We start from the raw sequence: 18,712 nt of genomic DNA on the forward strand, positions 1-18,712 counted from the left end.
TGCATCTTAGTCTTTCCCAGCTCCTAGTCCGCCTGCAGCTCATCTCTTGACCTTCCTGTCTCACTGGTATGGTGACCTTTGACTGCTCTCCTCCCTCAGGATATTCTGTAGCCTCAGTGATATCCTTGAACCTGGCAGTAAGGGGGGACTGCCAGACACATCTGAAAAAAAGAGCAGGTGGTCTGTTCAATGCTCTTGAGGCTATTTTGCAGGAATCTCCAGCCACAGTGCCTCTCATTTGTCCCCATTTCCTCTAACCATTCCTCCTTCTCCTTGCACAGGTCAGCCAATCAGGGTGCTACTGCCTTGGTTCTGACTCACTCTCCTCAGGGAAGCCTTCCCCCCATCACTTAGAAATCAATACAGGTAAGAGAGTAAAATAGCCTCAGAGGAGCACAGAGCAACTCGCCTGCTCTGCTTTATCTGTCTGGCAGTCCCTTAGTCCCCTTCTGCTTGCACTCTCTCAGGTACTAGGGTGACCACCTCCTATCCATAGGACATTCAGCCTCACGAACAGTGACAGCAGATGACTCCAAAATCCATGTCCTCCAAGTTTCCTGCACCTAAAACTGTCCACAGCAAGCATCCTGGAGATCCTGTGGACATTCCATGATCTGGAGTTGCCCTACCAAGCAACTCTAAATTAACTTCATATAGTATGAGTGGATATAAACTGATTAAGAAACTTTCTCAGATTTCCCAATCATTAAGATTGCTCACTGCTCTCCCAAACCCCTCTCCCATGGCTATTTTAGACTCCTGGAATCATACTTTCTTACGACTGTTTTGTGTCTCATTGAGAATAAATCTCTTCATCACTTCCAGTTTTTTCTGATGCTTCAGAATTACAGTCTTTTCATCCGGCTCTCAGCTTCCTGGGTTAGTGCAGGTTTTTGGTAATAATCCCTGCCTAATTCTGCATGGCATATTTAGGTAAGTCTCAATGGCTCAAAAAACTGGGAAACTGATCATAAACTACTGAACCATGGCCTAGGTTAGAAACCAGTTAATTCTAGTAACAAAAGGTTTCTGGAAAGAAAAGAGTTGGATGAAATCTACATTTAAACCACGTTTGTCAGACGAATTACAGTTTCAGTCACAAAGTATCAGGCCCAGGCCAACCTCATACACTCCCCATCCTCACCTGATCCTGAGAGAAAGCTGTGAAGAGGCTGAGCAAGCCCTTGTGCTGCAGATCCTCCCACTCGGCTTGACAGAAGAAATCCTTCAATTTCCCACGGCAGCCAAAGAACAGGTAGTTGCCTTATGATGGAAAGAAAAATGTCACAATGCAGTATTTTGTGGGGTTTTCTATTCTCTCCTTACACAAGTGATATTAGAGTTGCTTTGCCCATCCAGTCCTCATTACTAGGTGAGAGGACGTTTAAGTATTGAGCGACAAGTCTTTTTTTTAGGAAACAACGGGGACCTTTCATTAATCTCTGTGCAGATAGCTTTTAAGAATCAATAGAAAAACCCAGATGATTTAGGAAACAAGCAGAGAGAGGCTAAGGAGATATTAAAGTGGACATGGCACTGTGAACAGAGTTGAACTGTTTGTTATAAAGTCATATTTCATCACAATGCTGAAACTTAATTGAGCATCCTAATTAAATTGCTGCACGTATTAAATCAATGACTGAAGGGAATGAAGGAACATGCACGGGTGAGACAGAGATTCATCTCAAAAGTAGGGGCAGCTGTCTTGTAATGTGCCCAGTTCTGGCTGCTGTACCAGCAAAAGGTACCTGGTGCCCATAGTCAAAGGTCAAGTCTCCAACTCCAGAAATGTGAATGCTGTGTTTAATTAACACTGCAGCATAGCACAAAGAGAGTGCAGCACTGTCTGAAATGTGAGGCCTTGTTTTCTCTCTCTTGGGTATAAAATATCCAAAGAAATATTTTGAGATAGAGAGGGTTTTCTCCATGCCCTAACCAATTTGAAGATTTAAAGGAACCTTATGGTATCTGGCATTGTCTTGGATCATGCTGTCAGGAACCAGGATTAAAACAAGGAATGAAACAGAGATGGGAAAGACGTAAAGGGAGACTCAGAGGAAAGTTCCCATACAGAGAGTGGAGGTTACATTGAGCAAGCTGCCAGAAGAAGTGATACACATGGGTAAACTGCAACATTTAAAAGGCATTTATACAGGTACATGGATAGGGAAGTTTTACAGGGATATGGGCTACATGCAGGCATATGGGCCTAGCTCATGATAGTACCATGGTCGACATGGATGAGTCTGGACCAAGGCTTTGCTTCCATGCCTTATCACACCAATCTACATCCCTCAAGTGGCATCACTTTAGAAAATACCAGACTGTCCGGTCAATGAAATAAATGGTACTCAGCAGGGCACCTGGCTCCAAAATTTATAGCTGGAGTTCAGCCATTCAGACTATAGATCCCAGGACTCTACACATATGCAGAAAATGTGCAGGTGTCCAGGACTTACTTACTAGTGTCGCAAAGGTACATGGGGGATTTCAACATGCAGGTAGACTGGGAGAATCAGAATGCTACTGAACCCCAAGAAAAGGAGTTTGTGGAGTGCCTCTGAGATGGATTCTTAGAACAGCTTGTACTGGAGCCTACCAGGGAGAAGGCAATTCTAGATTTAGTGTTGTGCAATGAACTGGATTTGATCAGGGACCTGGAGGTAAAGGAACCATTAGGAGGTAGTGACCATAACATGATATGTTTTTAACCTACAATTTGAGAAGGAGAAGGGAAAATCGGATGTGTCAGTATTACAGTTGAACAAAGGGAACTATGGAGCTATGAGGGAGGAGCTGGCCAAAGTTCAATGGAACAATACCCTAGCAGGGAAGACAGTGGAACAACAATGGCAGGTATTTCTGGGAATAATGCAGAAGGTGCAGGATCGGTTCATTCCAAAGAGGAAGAAAGATCCTAAGGGGAGTAAAGGGCGGCCGTGGCTGACGAGGGAAGTAAAGGGCAGTATAAAAATAAAAGAGAAGAAGTATAACATAGCAAAGATGAGCGGGAAACCAGAGGACTGGGAAGCTTTTAAAGAGCAACAGAAGATAACAAAAAAGGCAATACGCCAAGAAAAAATGAGGTACGAAGGTAAACTAGCCAAGAATATAAAGGAGGATAGTAAAAGCTTCTTTAGGTATGTGAATAGCAAAAAAATAGTTAAGACCAAAATTGGACCATTGAAGACAGAAACGGGTGAATTTATTATGGGGAACAAGGAAATGGCAGATGAGTTGAACAAGTACTTTGGATCTGTCTTCACTAGGGAAGACACAAACAATCTCCCAGATGTAATAGTGGTCAAAGGAACTAGGGTAAAGGATGAACTGAAGGAAATTTATATTAGGCAAGAAACGGTGTTGGATAGACTGTTGAGTCTGAAGGCTGATAAGTCCCCAGGACCTGATGGTCTGCATCCCAGGGTACTTAAAGAGGTGGCTCTAGAAATCGTGGATGCATTGGTAATCATTTCCCAATGTTCTATAGATTCAGGAACAGTTCCTGCTGACTGGAGGGTGGCTAATGTTGTCCCACTTTTCAAGAAAGGAGGGACAGAGAAAACAGGGAATTATAGACTGGTTAGCCTGACGTCAGTGGTGGGAAAGATGCTAGAGTCAATTATAAAAGATGAAATTACGACACATTTGGATAGCAGTAGAAGGATCAGTCCGAGTCAGCATGGATTTATGAAGGGAAAATCATGCTTGACTAATCTTCTGGAGTTTTTTGAGGATGTAACTATGAAAATGGACAAGGGAGAGCCAGTGGATGTAGTGTACCTGGACTTCCAGAAAGCTTTAGATAAAGTCCCACATAGGAGATTAGTGGGCAAAATTAGGGCACATAGTATTGGGGGCAGAGTACTGACATGGATTGAAAATTGGCTGCCTGACAGGAAACAAAGAGTAGCGATTAACGGGTCCCTTTCGGAATGGCAGGCTGTGACCAGTGGGGTACCGCAAGGTTCGGTGCTGGGACCGCAGCTGTTTACAATATACATTAATGATTTAGATAAAGGGATTAAAAGTAACATTAGCAAATTTGCTGATGACACAAAGCTGGGTGGCAGTGTGAAATGTCAGGAAGATGTTATGAGAATGCAGGGTGACTTGGACAGGTTGGGTGAGTGGGCAAATGTATGGCAGATGCAGTTTAATGTGGATAAATGTGAGGTTATCCACTTTGGTGGCAAGAACAGGAAGGCAGATTACTATCTAAATGGAGTCAAGTTAGGAAAAGGGGAAGCACAACGAGATCTAGGTGTTCTTGTACATCAGTCAATGAAAACAAGCATGCAGGTACAGCAGGCAATGAAGAAAGCTAATGGCATGCTGGCCTTTATAACAAGAGGAATTGAGTATAGGAGTAAAGAGGTCCTTCTGCAGCTGTACAGGGCCCTGGTGAGACCCCACCTGGAGTATTGTATGCAGTTTTGGTCTCAAAATTTGAGGAAGGACATTCTTGCTATTGAGGGAGTGCAGCGTAGGTTCACAAGGTTAATTCCCGGAATGGCGGGACTGTCATATGTTGAAAGATTGGAGCGACTGGGCTTGTATACACTGGAATTTAGAAGGATGAGAGGGGATCTGATTGAGACATATAAGATTATTAAGGGATTGGACACGCTGGAGGCAGGAAGCATGTTCCCACTGATGGGTGAGTCCAAAACTAGAGGCCACAGTTTAAGAATAAGGGATAGGCTATTTAGAACTGAGATGTGGAAAAACTTTTTCACCCTGAGAGTGGTGGATATGTGGAATGCTCTGTCCCAGAAGGCAGTAGAAGCCAAGTCTCTGGATGCATTCAAGAGAGAGTTAGATAGAGCTCTTATAGATAGCGGGGTCAAGGGATATGGGGAGAGGGCAGGAACGGGGTACTGATTGTGTATGATCAGCCATGATCACAGTGAATGGCAGTGCTGGCTAGAAGGGCCGAATGGCCTACTCCTGCACCTATTGTCTATAGTGTGGAAGGTCGCAACTGTCTGTTCACCTTCCTTAAGGACCTGCAATATTCTGGGGGTGGGTGGAGTTGATTGCCTCTTGGATTCTATACCAAATCAGACTAGACACAGAATCATTAACACCCTTAATGTAGAATCTAGCCACACGGAATAGGAGGCATAGGGAATGGAGTTACTTTTTACTAAAATTACCTTAATGTCTTTAATTATTCTCAAGTAGTATACTTTTAAAGGTGTTTAATACATCCTTAAACTGCTCTGGGTCAGGGCCTCTGCGCTGTGCCACTCACAGCCCAATTGGTCTGTAGACTTTGATCGTGGATTTTGGGACTAGAGGGTTAGAGACAGGCTCTCTGTTTCAGACACAAGTCACTGCATGTTGCATGTGGCACCATCAGAGATGGCTGCAGGAAGCAGACCTGGGACATCTGGATATATCCCAAGTAGGTGGAAATTCTTTTTTTATATTCTAATAAAAAGGTAGAAGCTGGATCCCATTAAAGGTGGTAAAAGTCTGTGGAACATAAACTCTAAAGGAATAAACATTAATTTGAGCTAACAATCTCTGACCTTTTCTCCCCTTTGCAACACGTTCTTGTATTGCTGCTCGGAATGGTGCCACCCCTGTGCCTGGTCCAACCATGATAATGGGTGTTTCAGTGTCTGTAGGAAACTGCAACGTCCCCTCCTTCACCCACAGTGGCACATACACATCACCTGCAGGAGGAGAACAAGGAGATTTAGTCATAGCAAATAACCTTTACAAAGTAGGTCAGTGACTAAGGAAGATAATGTGAGATTGCACCAGGCAGCACCAGGGAAATCATTCTCCTAAAGAATTCATTGATACCATCATATTATGGACTATCTGCCTCCTCTAATCTCTCCTTCTGAAGGCTGCACGTTTAAGATATATGTTTTTTTTTCCAGAACATTTCTAAAATTAAGACAGAAGGGTTACTGGAAGATTTTGGGGGAAGATATAAATTAGTAGATTGGTAAAATTGTGAATGGGACTGAGTATCGGCATGAAGCCTTTCTGAAGCCCACAACTCCAGATAAAAAAAAGCTTCTTCCCCTTCACTATTAGATTTATGAATTGTCCACTACCTCATTATTTCTTTGTTTTGCACTATTTATCTAATTTTGTAATTGATAGTAATGTTATGTCTTTGCACTGTATTACAGCCACAAAACAACAAATTTCACATAATCTAAGTCAGCAAAAATAAACCTGATTGAATCTGATTTTGATAGAGGAACCAGTAGTTTTACTATGTTAAACATCTCACTCTACAACCGACATATGTAGGAATGAATTTCACAATTACTGTTAAAGTAGATTGAAAAATATTGAAAAAGATGTTAAGCTTAGACATAGATCTTGATAATGATCAAAAATAGAAAATTCTGGAAGCACTCAGCAGGTTAGACAGCAGTAGGGCGAGACAGAATTATGTTTTCAGGATGATCTTTCATCAGAACAGATGCAGCCTGACCTGCAGAGTATTTCAGGCATTTTCTTTTTTAATTTCAGATTTCCAGCATCTGATGCTTTTTGTCTCAATCTTGGCAAGGATACTCCTTGTTGCTGTGTGAGTTTAGCAATTTGTTCGATGAACTGATGTAGTAAGGTGACTTTTGGTGACAAGGATCCCTAACTAAAGCTCAGCAGAACCTTAAAAATTGCAACTTCCAGCATCTGCAGATTTCCTCGTGTTTGAACTTTAATAATATATGGTTACTGAAATAACTACAGCGGCAAAACTGTTACTACTGTCTATCTGTCACTGGGGAAATGAGATAAAGTCTAAACCCAGTCAAGTATACAATCATATATTTAATGATTGCCTGTAACTGATGCACTTAATGACTGATAAAGTAATGTCTCATTAAGTTCAAGGTTTTTGGCTAAAAATTGAAATGCTGCAGGGAAATTTGAGTTAATTAGTACCTGACATTTTCTAACCATAGAGCCTTAGGCAGCTGTACTGACTGAATCACCTTTCACTTGTCCTACTCACTGCTACAATTAATGGGACAGGGTTCATGTTCAGTAGAAACCTAACAGACCACTGCTGTGAAGTGACTCATGAGTATTTTAACAAAGTAAGTGCTCAAAGGATAATTCTCCACTATCACTAAACAGTAAACTGCCTTAATCCTGCAGTGGGAGGGAGAACAGCCAGAGGTTGTGGTACGTTTTGGTACCAATGACATAGGCAGGAAAAGGGAAGAGGTCTTGAAAGAAGACTATAGGGAGTTAGGAAGGAAGTTGAAAAGCAGGAGCTCAAAGGTAGTAATCTCAGGATTACTGCCTGTGCCATGCGACAGTGAGAATAGGAATAGAATGAGGTGGAGGATAAATGTGTAGCTGAGGGATTGGAGCAGGAGGCAGGGATTCAGATTTCTGGATCATTGGGACCTCTTTTGGGGCAGGTGTGACCTGTACAAAAAGGATGGGTTGCACTTGAATCCCAGGGGGACCAATATCCTGGTGGGCAGGTTTGACAGAGCTGTTGGAGAGGGTTTAAACTAGTTTGGCAGGGGGGTGGGAATCAGAATGTGAGTGCAGGGATTAAGGTAGAAGGACAAGGGCATGATGCTAAGAATTCTGAGTTGATGAGGAAGGACAGGCAGGGGATGAAACATAATTGTAGCCAGTTAAAGGGGTTGAAATGTGTCTATTTCAATGCTAGGAGTATTAGGAACAAGGAGGATGAACTTAGAGCATGGATTAGTACGTGGAACTACGATGTTGTGGCCGTTACTGAAACTTGGTTGGAGGAAGGGCAGGATTGGATGATGCAGGTCCCGGGGTTCAGGTGTTTTAAAAGGAATAGGATGGGAGGGAGTGGCATTGCTGATCAGGGATAGTATCACGGCTATAGAAAGGGAGGATTCTGCAGAGGGAGTGTCTACTGAGTCGGTCTGGGTGGAAGTCAGAAATAGGAAGGGATCAATCACTGTGCTGGGAGTAGTCTATAGGCCCCCAAATAGCCCTCGGGACACCAAGGAGCAGATAAGTAGGCAGATTTTAGAGTGGTGCACAAAATACAAGGTAGTAGTTATGGGTGATTTCAACTTCCCTCATATTGACTGGCACCTCCTGAGTGCAAGGGGGATAGATGGGGCTGAATTTGTCAGGTGTGTTCAAGAAAGATTCCTGACACAGAATGTGGACCGGCCGATGAGAGGAGAGGCTATACTGGATCTAGTTCTGGGTAATTAACCTGGTCAGGTGACAGACCTCTTGGTGGGGGAGTATTTTGGTGAGAGTGACCACAACTCCCTTAGCTTCAGCATAGCTATGGAAAGGGATAAAATCAAATGAAATGGTAAAGTGCTTAATTGGGGAAGAGCTAACTTTGAAGGGATGAGGCAGGAACTAGCGAGAGTAAATTGGAAACAGATGTTCAAAGGGTTTCCCCTTTGAAGTAATGTAACAGAAGTAACGTGGGAGAAGTTTAGGGACTACTTGAGCTGGGTTCAGGATAGGTTTGTCCCACTGAGGCAAGGAAAAAATGGTAGGAAAAGGGAACCGTGGCTGACGAAACACGTGAGGCAACTCGTCAAGAGGAAAAAGGAAGCATATGTTAGATATAAGAAGCAGGAAGTAGGAGGGGCTCTTGAGAAATATAGGGTAGCCAGGAAGGAGCTAAAGAAAGGACTTAGGAGAGCTCGAAGGCGGCATGAGAAGGCCTTGGCACGTAGGATTAAGGAGAACCCCAAGGCATTCTATGCATATGTGAAGAACAGGAGGATGACGAGAACGAAGGTGGGACCACTAAAGGATAAAGAGGGCAACATGTGCCTGGAGGCAGAGGAGGTCCTAAATGAATACTTTGCTTCAGTATTCACAAGTGAAAAGGATCTTGATCAGGGTGAGGTCGAAATAGAGCAGGCCTGTGTGCTGGACAATGTGGAGATTAAGGAAGAAGAAATGCTGGATCTTCTTAAAAACACTAAGATTGATAAATCCCCAGGGCCGGATATGATACACCCCAGGTTGTTGTGGGAATTGACAGAAGAGATCTCTGGAGCATTAGCTATGATCTTTGAATCCTCTGGCTACAGGGGAAGCGCCGGAGGACTGGAGAATGGCAAATGTAGTTCCCTTGTTTAAAAAAGGTAATAGGGAGAAACCTGGGAACTATAGACCGGTGAGTCTTACGTCGGTGGTTTGCAAACTACTTGAAAGGATTCTTAAGGGCAGGATCTATGAGCATTTGGAGAAGTACAGTCTACTCATGGATAGTCAACATGGCTTTGTGAAGGGAAGATCGTGCCTTACGAGCCCGATAGAGTTTTTTGAAGAGGTAATAAAAGAAATTGATGAGGGTTGGGCAGTGGATGTGGTCTACATGGACTTTAGCAAGGCATTTGACAAGGTCCCTCACGAGAGACTCATCCAGAAAGTCATGAGGCATGGGATAAGTGGAACCTTGGCTGTTTGGATAAAAAATTGGCTTAAAGGAAGAAAGCAGAGGGTAGTTGTGGAAGGAAAGTATTCTGCCTGGAGGTCGGTGACTAGTGGAGTGCCGCAGGGATCTGTCCTGGGACGCCTGCTATTTGTGATTTTTATAAATGACCTGGATGTAGAGGCAGAAGGATGGGTGAGTAAGTTTGCGGATGACACGAAGATTGGAGGAGTTGTGGATGGAGCTGCAGGTTGTTGAAGGTTACAAGAGGATATAGGCAGGCTGCAGAGTTGGGCAGAAAAATGGAAGATGGGAGTTCAATCTGGATAAGTGTGAGGTGATGCATTTTGGAAGGACAAACCAGAAGACTGAGTACAGGATTAATGGTCAGTTACTTAAGAGTGTGGATGAACAAAGGGACCTTGGGATTCAAATCCATACATCCCTCAAAGTCGCTACGCAGATTGATAGGGTAGTTAAGAAGGCCTATGGGATGCTAGGCTTCATTAACGGGGGATTGAGTTCAAGAGTAGAGAGGTCATGTTGCAACTCTACAAATCTCTGGTGAGACCGCACTTAGGGAGTATTGTGTTCAATTCTGGTCACCTCATTACAGGAAGGATGTGAAAGCTATGGAGAGGCTGCAGAGGAGATTTACCAGGATGTTGCCTGGTTTGGAGAACAAGTCATATGAAGCAAGGTTAGCAGAGCTGGGACTTTTCTATTTGGAGTGTAGAAGAATGAGAGGGGACTTGATAGAGGTCTACAAGATTATGAGAGGCATAGATAGGGTGGATAGTCAGTACCTGTTTCCCAGGGCACCAATAGCAAACACCAGAGGGCATATGTACAAAATTAAGGGAGGGAAGTTTAGGGGAGATATCAGGGGTAAATTTTTTTAAACAGAAGGTTGTGAGTGCCTGGAATGACTTGCCAGGGATAGTGGTGGAGGCTACAATATTAGGGGTATTTAAGAGTCTCTTGGACAGGCACATGGATGAAAGAAAAATAGAGGGTTATGGGGTAGTGTGGGTTTAGTACTTTTTTTAAAGGATTATATGGGTCGGCACAACATGGAGGGCTGAAGGACCTGTACTGTGCTGTAATCTTCTATGATAATTTGTTACAGAGGGGAGCTATGCTTAAAATAGGTGTAACCTTCCATTTGGTCCATTGGTCCACTCAGTGCAACCATGCCTGATCCTCTGTGCCAATGACATATTCTTGGTGTCTCCACAAATCCATTTGTGTCTGGAGATCTGTCTGCCTCTTTCTTTATTACCGTCAGTGAATGGGCCTCCATCATCTTCACTGGTAAAGATTTCCACAGGTTTACCGCCTTCTAAGTACTCAATTTTCTGCCCTCTATTCTGAGATCTTGATTCCCTTGTTCTAGAAAGCCTGGCATGGGGAACCATCCTTGCTCAATCATCTGCTTAACCCTGTTAAAATTTTAAAGTATATCAATGAGATCTTCTCTCATTCTTATAAACTCCAGCACAGATAGGCTTATTCAACCAAATCTCTTCTCATACAACTGCCCTACCAGCCTTGGAGTAAATCTGGTCAGCCTTTGCTGTGAACAATGCCCAGTCTGAGAGGTAAGGAGATCATATCTCTACCCAGTGCTCTAGGTATGGTAGACCACAAACACAAGAAAATATGCAGATGCTAAAAATCCAAAGCAACACACACAAAATGCTCGAGGAACTCAGCAGGCCAGGCAGCATCTATGGAAAAGAGTAAACAGATGACATATTGAGCCAAGATCCTTCATCAGGCAAGTGGGGCTCATCGGCCTTGGATGGTAGCCTGCTAGGAGAAGGGAAACTCTGATACTCACTGAAATTGAAAAGAATTTTGCATCATTCTTCACAGTGGAATACATCTGCAGTATACCAGACATTCAAGAGTGTCAGGGAAGTGAAGTATGTGCAGTGAAAATTACTCTAATATCAAAGAAGGTACTAAAAGCTTTTTAAAGTATATAAAGGGTAAAAGAGAATTGAGGGTAGACATAGGACCAATACAAAATGATGCTGGAGATATTGTAATGAAAGAGGGCAGAGGAACTGAATGCGTATTTTGCATTGGTCTTCACAGTGGAAGACATCTTCAGTATACCGGACATTCAAGAACGTCAGGGAAATGAAGTTTGTGCACTGAAAATTACGACTGAGAAGGTGCTCAGGAAGCTTAATGGTCTGAGGGTGGATAAATCTCCTGGACCTGATGGAATGCACCCTCAGGTTCTGAAGAAGTAGCTGGAGTGATTGTGGAGGCATTAATGATGTTCTTTCAAGAATCTATAGATTCTGGCATTGTACCGGATGACTGGAAAATTGCAAATGTTACTCTGCTATTTAAGTAGGGTGGGAGGCAGCAGAAGGGAAACTATAGACCTGTTAGCCTGACATCAGTGGTTGGGAAGTTGTTGGAATCGATTGTTACAGATGAGATTACGGAATATCTGGAAGCACATTACAAGATAGGCCAAAGTCAGAACGGTTTCCTGAAAGGAAAATCCTGCCTGACAAACCTACTGCAATTCTTTGAGGAAATTACAAGCAGGGTAGACAAAAGAAATGTAGTAGATGTGGAGTACTTGGATTTTCAGTAGGCCTTTGACAAAGTGCTGCACATGAGGCTGCTTAGCAAGATAAGAGCCCATAGAATTACAAGGAAGTTACTAGCATGGGTGGAGCATTGGCTGGTCAGCAGAAAACAGAGAGCGGGAATAAAGGGATCCTATTCTGGCTGGCTGCAGGTTACCAGTGGAGTTCCACAGGGGTCGGTGTTGGGACTGCTGCTTTTTATGATGTATGTCATTGATTTGGACTATGGGATTAATGGATTTGTGACTAAATTTGCCGATGGTACAAAGATGGGTGGAGAAGTGGGTAGTGTTGAGGAAAGAGAGCCTGCAGAGAGATTTAGATAGTGTAGGGGAATGGGCAAAGAAGTGGCAAACGAAATACAATGTTGGAAAGTGTATGGTCATGCACTTTGGTGGAAGAAATAAACAGGCAGACTATTATTTAGATGGGGGAGAGAATTCAAAATGCAGAGATGCAAAGGGACTTGGGAGTCCTTGTGCAGGATACCCTAAAGGTTAACCTCTTGAGCTGTATTCCCTGGAGTTCAGGAGAATGAGGGGGGATCTCATAGAAACATTCTGAATGTTAAAAGGTCTGAGCAGATTAGATATGGCAAAGTTATTTCCCATGGTAGGGAAGTCTAGGACAAGCAGGCACAACTTCAGGATTGAAGGACGTCCATTTAGAACACAGATGTGGAGAAATTAGTCAGAGGGTGGTAAATCTGTGGAATTTGTTGCTATGGTTGGCAGTGGAGGCCAAGTCATTGGGTGCATTTAAGGCAGAGATAGATAGGTTCTTGATTAGCTAGGGCATCAAAGGGTATGGGGAGAAGCCAGGGGAGTGGGGATAACTGTAAGAATTGCATCAGCCCATGATTGAATGGCAGAGCAGATTCGATGGGCCAAATGGCCTACTTCTGTTCCTATATCTTATGGTTTTATGGTCTAATGAGGGGGGACCTAATTGAAACCTACTGAATGTTGGAAGGCCTGAATAGAGTAGATTGGGGAGGATGTTTCTTATGGTGGGAGAGTCTAAGACCAGAGGGCACAGCCTCAGAATAGAGGTACATCCATTTAGAATGGAGATGAGGAGGAACTTCTTTCTCAAGAGACAGGTGAATCTGTGGAATTTGTTGCCACAGACGGCTGTGGTGGCCAAGACATTGGGTACATTTAAGGCAGAGGTTGATAGATTTTTGATTGGTCAGGGCATGAATGGATACAGGGAGAAGGCAGGAGATTGTGGCTGAGGGAAATGGATCAGCCATGATGAAATGGCAGAGCTGACACATTGGGCCAATGAGTCTGCTCTGCCTTATAAAGGAACTGATACCCAGCAAAGAGGAAGATACACAGCTAGGGCAGAGGAATGGGCTTTGATGAAGTTTTAGAAGTGGAGAGAAAGAGGAAGGATAAGGTTGGGAGGAAGATCGAGACAGTTAAGCCAAAATAAAAAAACTGAGAACCTTATGATCAAGTCCCTGGAAGCCACAGTCAAAACATCATCAGGGGTAGCAACAGAGGAGTGGGGAAAAAAAATAAATCAGAGATCATATGGGGTACAATCAATAAAGGATGAAAAGTTAAGGTTTTTTGGTTGTGGGTACCAACATTGAATGGGGAATGGAGAGGGCTAGCCAGTAGGATCAACACACAGCAATAGAAAAAGGAAGAGCCAAAGCCTTTCCCGACGAAGAATCACTGGCCAAAGCACACCACGGGGAGTACCAGGCGAGGCTTACCCTGCTGTGGGTTCTGGGATGCCAGCCAACTGGAACACACACCATGTCGAGGCTTCTTCAACTTGGTCTTGTACTGAACAACTGCCATCAGAATCTGAATCTGTCCGGGGTGAGCCTGGGAACCAGGAAAAAGACTGAGAATATGAAATGCACATTGATTTCCATTCAAATATGATCTTCACAGCGTTTGCTACTAAATGAGGCACAAGCTCCCCCTATCCTTTGGCTTGAGGCCTGGATGATTGAAGTGCGCATATCCTGACTAACCACCATGATCTCCTATAACGGATTCTCATTTTCGCCAACACTGCATCTCACAGGTTACAGTCTGCTACATAACATTAAATAATTAACTGGAAATTGTCAGCATGAAGGTAAACTCATGAGAGATGGGTTTCTGTAGTAAGTGAGGGGAGGTTCAGAGACACACAACCTACCAGTCAGAGAAGGCCACGGCATCTCTTTCATCGAAGGGCACCGAAGCACTCAGTCATTGAGGTACTACAGCACAGTAACAGGCTCTTCAGCTCATCCAGTCCATGCCAACCTGATCTTCTGCCAAGTCCCATCTACCTGCAACCTGACCATCTCTCTACAAACCCTTCCCATTCATATACCTATCCAAATTTCTTTTAAATGTTACAATAGAATCGGAAGCTACCACTTCTGCTGGCAGCTTGTTCCACACTTGTACCAGCCCCGAATGAAAAAGTGAAGGGTAAGAGTGGTCTTAGCCTGGAAATCCATCATCGGGTAGAAACCCGTACAAATGAACTACTGGATGTCTCACAGGTTCATGCATAGATAAAAGACCCTGTCTGGGGTCACATGATGTTCTAAAACCACCAGATACAGTCTGTTTCTGGTTGCACAAGGGATGACCTATATTCTGCGAGCACAGTCTGGGGGTATACAAGAAGAACAGCCTGATAGTCAAAATTCTGGAGTATTTCTATCAGCTTTGGAAGCAAGCACCAGAAAATCATTGCCTGGAACATGGCAGCATTCTTTTTTCTCCACAGTAATGAGGCAAAAATCCCCTGCTTCTTACAGCTCACAGATCCTCTCAACATCTTGCAGCCAAACAACAGCACCATAGCGATAATGTACAAGCCAATGTGAGAGACTAGAATTGGCTGCAATGTTGGCAGCATTTCACCAGTGGGACATCGATAGAATGCAAAACTGGGCTGAGAAGTGGCAGATGGAGTTCAACCCAGATAAGTGAGGTGGTTTATTTTGCTAAGTCAAATATGACGGCAGAAGATAGTATTAATGGTAAGACTCTTGGCAGTGTAGAGGATCAGAGGGATCTTGGGGTCCGAGTCCATAGGACACTCAAAGCTGCTGCGCAGGTTGACACTGTGGTTAAGAAGGCATACGGTGCATTGGCCTTCATCAATCGTGGGCCTGAGTTTAAGAGCAGAGGGGTAATGTTACAGCTATATAGGACCCTGGTTAGATCCCACTTAAAGAGTACTGTGCTCAGTTCTGGTCGCCTCACTACAGGAAGGATGTGGAAACCATAGAAAGGGTGCAAAGGAGATTTACAAGGATGTTGCCTGGATTGGGGAGCATGCTTTATGAGAATATGTTGAGTGAACTCGGCCTTTTCTCCTTGGAGCGATGGAGGATGAGAGGTGACCTGATAGAGGTGTATAAGATGATGAAAGGCATTGATCGTGTGGATAGACAAGAAGCTTTCTCCCAGGGCTGAAATAGCAAGCACAAGAGGGCACAGTTTTAAGGTGCTTGAAAGTAGGTACAGAGGAGATGTCAGGGGTAAGGATTTTTTATGCAGAGAGTGGTGAGTGCGTGGAATGGGCTGCCAGCGATGATGGTGGAGGCAAATACGATAGGGTCTTTTAAGAGACTCCTGGATAGGTGGATAGTACATGGAGCTCAGAAAAATAGAGGGCTGTCGGTAACTCTAGGTAATTTCTAAGGTAAGGACATTTTCAGCACAGCTTTGTGAGCTGAAGGGCCTGTATTGTGCTGTAGGTTTTCTATGTTTCTGTGCTGGTGTGTAGGATGCCTGACACTAGCAATGTTTGGAGATCAAAATGCTCTGTTTGTAAGAAGTAAAAGTGGGAAGATACTATTTGTAAATTTTGGTTCCTGGAGGTCATTATGAAGACTGTCATTTGTTGGCCCTGAAATGTGAGACACAGGCTAGACCACTCCTCACACCAGCTTCTCTATTCAATTGCAGCTTGGTGGATCTACACCGTAAGCCTCACTCTCCTGTCTCATCCCCACAGCCCAAGAACAAGAAGTTTCATTCCTACAGGGCACTCCATACCAATAAGATCCTTTCCAGAGCCTGACCACTAAACGAGGTTTGCTCTTCCGAGGCCTGGAGGGATACAGCTCAGAAGCAGGTTCTTCCATCCACTTGCATGTCGACATCACCTACCCATTCACACCCACCTTACATTAATCCCATTTTATTCTCCACCATTTCTCATCAACTCTCCCCGATTCTACCACTCACCTACACATTAGCAGTAATATATAGTGGCTAATTCACCTACCAACCTGCGCATCTTTGGGATGTGGGAGGAAACTGGAACACCTGGAGGAAACCTATGCAATCTTAGGATTTAATACAAACTCCACACAGACAGCATTGAACCTAGGTCTCTGGCAATATGAGGAAGCAGCTCTACTAACTGAGCCACTGCACTGCCTGCTCTAATTTTAAAGATTTACTAAACTGAACTAAAAGTCCGAACTTCCACTGGTGGGATTCAAACTTACATAGTCTGAATCATGAATCTGGTAACAGAATCAAACCCTGCCCGTCCCCAGGCTCTCCTCGCCATGTGATCATGTGCTTGTTACAGACAGTGGATTTAACAAGATTTTTTCACTCACGGAACAGACACTCGCTGGAAGTTTTTTTGTTTTTGGCACCATTCTTTGTAAACTCCAGAGTCTGTTGTGTGTAAAAATCCCACATCAGCAGTTTCTGAGATACTCAAATCGCCCAGGGTGGCACCTAATTAATTAGCTTGTTTATTTTGGCTTTTTTCTTAAAGATGTGCCGGATGCGCTCCGGCTAGCACTGCACCACTGGTTACAGACAGTCTCAGGTGTGACAGTGTCATTGGCAGCTTTGATGCTGCATCAGCAAATTGAAAATCTATCCCAATTTGGGCAAAAATTCTCCCAAATAAATCCAATGTGGAGGGGTCCTTACCAACTGGGAAGAAGCGATGGAAAAAGCCCGTGGTCGAATTTCAGGAATGAGGTCCAGGAGATAATCAACTGGGATGGCAGCTGTCGTCTTCGAGAAATCGAACAGAACCTAGGAAAAATCCCAAGAAACTAAAATTTTTTTACAGTGTTCAACACTTGCTTAGTAACCAGAAACAAGTACAGCGGAGTAAAATAAAATCAGGCTAGCTTTCTAAGATTCCAGGATGTGGCCACTGCCTTGAAGCTACAGCAAAGGATCGACATAGTTTTCAGTGATGCCTCCACCATGTCGGCCACCCTGGGGAGAACAACTTCTCCTCCACTCTTGGGTAAAGTTGCTACAAATCCAGAGGAATTCAGCTGGCCAGGCAGCATTTTGGGCGAGACCCTTCATCTTCTCTCAGGCCTCCCTTTGTTCCAATATACTGGCTTCTGTGCTGTTGAAAGAATTATCACCTCATCTCTCAATTTGGGACAGCTTCACCCTCCTCATCTGTACAGGCAGCACTTCCAATGAACAAATACGTCGCCTCACACCCGATGTAGCTTGTCAGTGCACAAGGATCTTCTGACTGAGCACATGAATCTTCAGTATGATCCCAGTTCCCATTGCCCATCCCGCAACCCTCCAAGACCCCTGAACCCTTTCAATTTTAACTACCATTGAAAACCATACCTTCACTTGCCTGGGCTCCAAAGTTCCCAGGTTTCTGTCTTAACTTCCTACTCTTTAAGAGTGTTTAATGGCATTTACACAGATGTAAAGGAGAGCAAAATAACTGTTATTTCAGATCCAATGCAGCACAAAAAAACACAGAGAAAAATAAAGAACACAATAACAAAAAAACATAATAAATATAAATATATAAGGTGGGAGAGGGAGAGAGATTGAATGTCTATAAAGTGCCACTAGGCACAGGAGTGTCTGTACATAAGTTGACTGACAGGAAATGATAAAGTAGTGGTGGTGAGGGGTGTGGAGGGGTGGGTTAGTGGGTGGAGTTGTTGATCGGTCTAGGAGAAAGTAACTGTTTTTGAGTCCGGTGGTCTTGGTGCGCAGTTTCAAACTCCTGGGAGTGCACATGTTGCATAAACTCTCACAGTCCTAGAACACATTCTACACAATCAGGAACGCTCACCAACACCTTCAAGATGTTCCTTAAACTTGCCTGCTTTATCTTTTCATGCTGTCTTCTAATATATTCTGAAAGGTGTTAAACTCAGTAGCTGCTCAAAGATGTTGTGGGACATTTTATCACATGAAGAGCTATTATCTGGCCTACCTCCAAAGTGGTCCTTCGAAGTCTGTTGCAGTAGCTGTACAACTCTTCCTGGCCCTCGGCTGAGCTGAATTCCTTCAGCTTCTCCTGCTCTAACTCATCAGGAGACAAGTACGATAGAAGCTCGAAAAAGGAGCGTCGGGGAACGCAGTTAATGTCCAGATATCGCTCAACTAGGTACTGAATTGTGCAGGGCTGCGGCAATCGAGCAGGAAGTGGTGTTGCTGGAGAGACAGAGTGGGATATTAGTCACAGCAGGACAAAGGAAATCTGAAGACAGCAACAAGGGAATCGAGGAAAAGAGGACCAATTAGCTCTTTCAGTTGCTGGCTGTCCTGTGACTCAACTCCATATACCCACTCCCGTCCTGCATTCCCGGTGCCGTTCTGTAAGGAGTCTCTGTATGTTCTCTCTGTGGAATGTGTGGATTTTCCCCAGATGCTCCAGTTTCCTCCCAATGTCCAAAGGCATAAATTTTAAATTGTGCCATCGGTGGATT

The 18,712-nt window shown here is 43.9% G+C and overlaps 1 protein-coding gene across 2 annotated transcripts in view; it reads right to left on the minus strand.

The window, feature by feature from the left end:
• The window catches only part of ndor1 (NADPH dependent diflavin oxidoreductase 1), a 52,217-nt gene that overhangs the window by 10,033 nt on the left and 23,472 nt on the right, over positions 1–18,712 (minus strand). For both annotated transcript variants that reach the window (XM_073052144.1, XM_073052146.1), the window contains exons 10-14: positions 18,217–18,437; positions 16,935–17,042; positions 13,733–13,847; positions 5,538–5,684; positions 1,145–1,263 (exon numbers count right to left, since the gene is read on the minus strand). In XM_073052144.1, the coding sequence (XP_072908245.1) occupies positions 1,145–1,263; positions 5,538–5,684; positions 13,733–13,847; positions 16,935–17,042; positions 18,217–18,437 (710 nt within the window). The remainder of the gene's footprint in view (positions 1–1,144; positions 1,264–5,537; positions 5,685–13,732; positions 13,848–16,934; positions 17,043–18,216; positions 18,438–18,712) is intronic.

The sequence above is a fragment of the Hemitrygon akajei genome, chromosome 7 (genome assembly GCF_048418815.1).
Source record: "Hemitrygon akajei chromosome 7, sHemAka1.3, whole genome shotgun sequence".
Taxonomy (NCBI): domain Eukaryota; kingdom Metazoa; phylum Chordata; class Chondrichthyes; order Myliobatiformes; family Dasyatidae; genus Hemitrygon; species Hemitrygon akajei.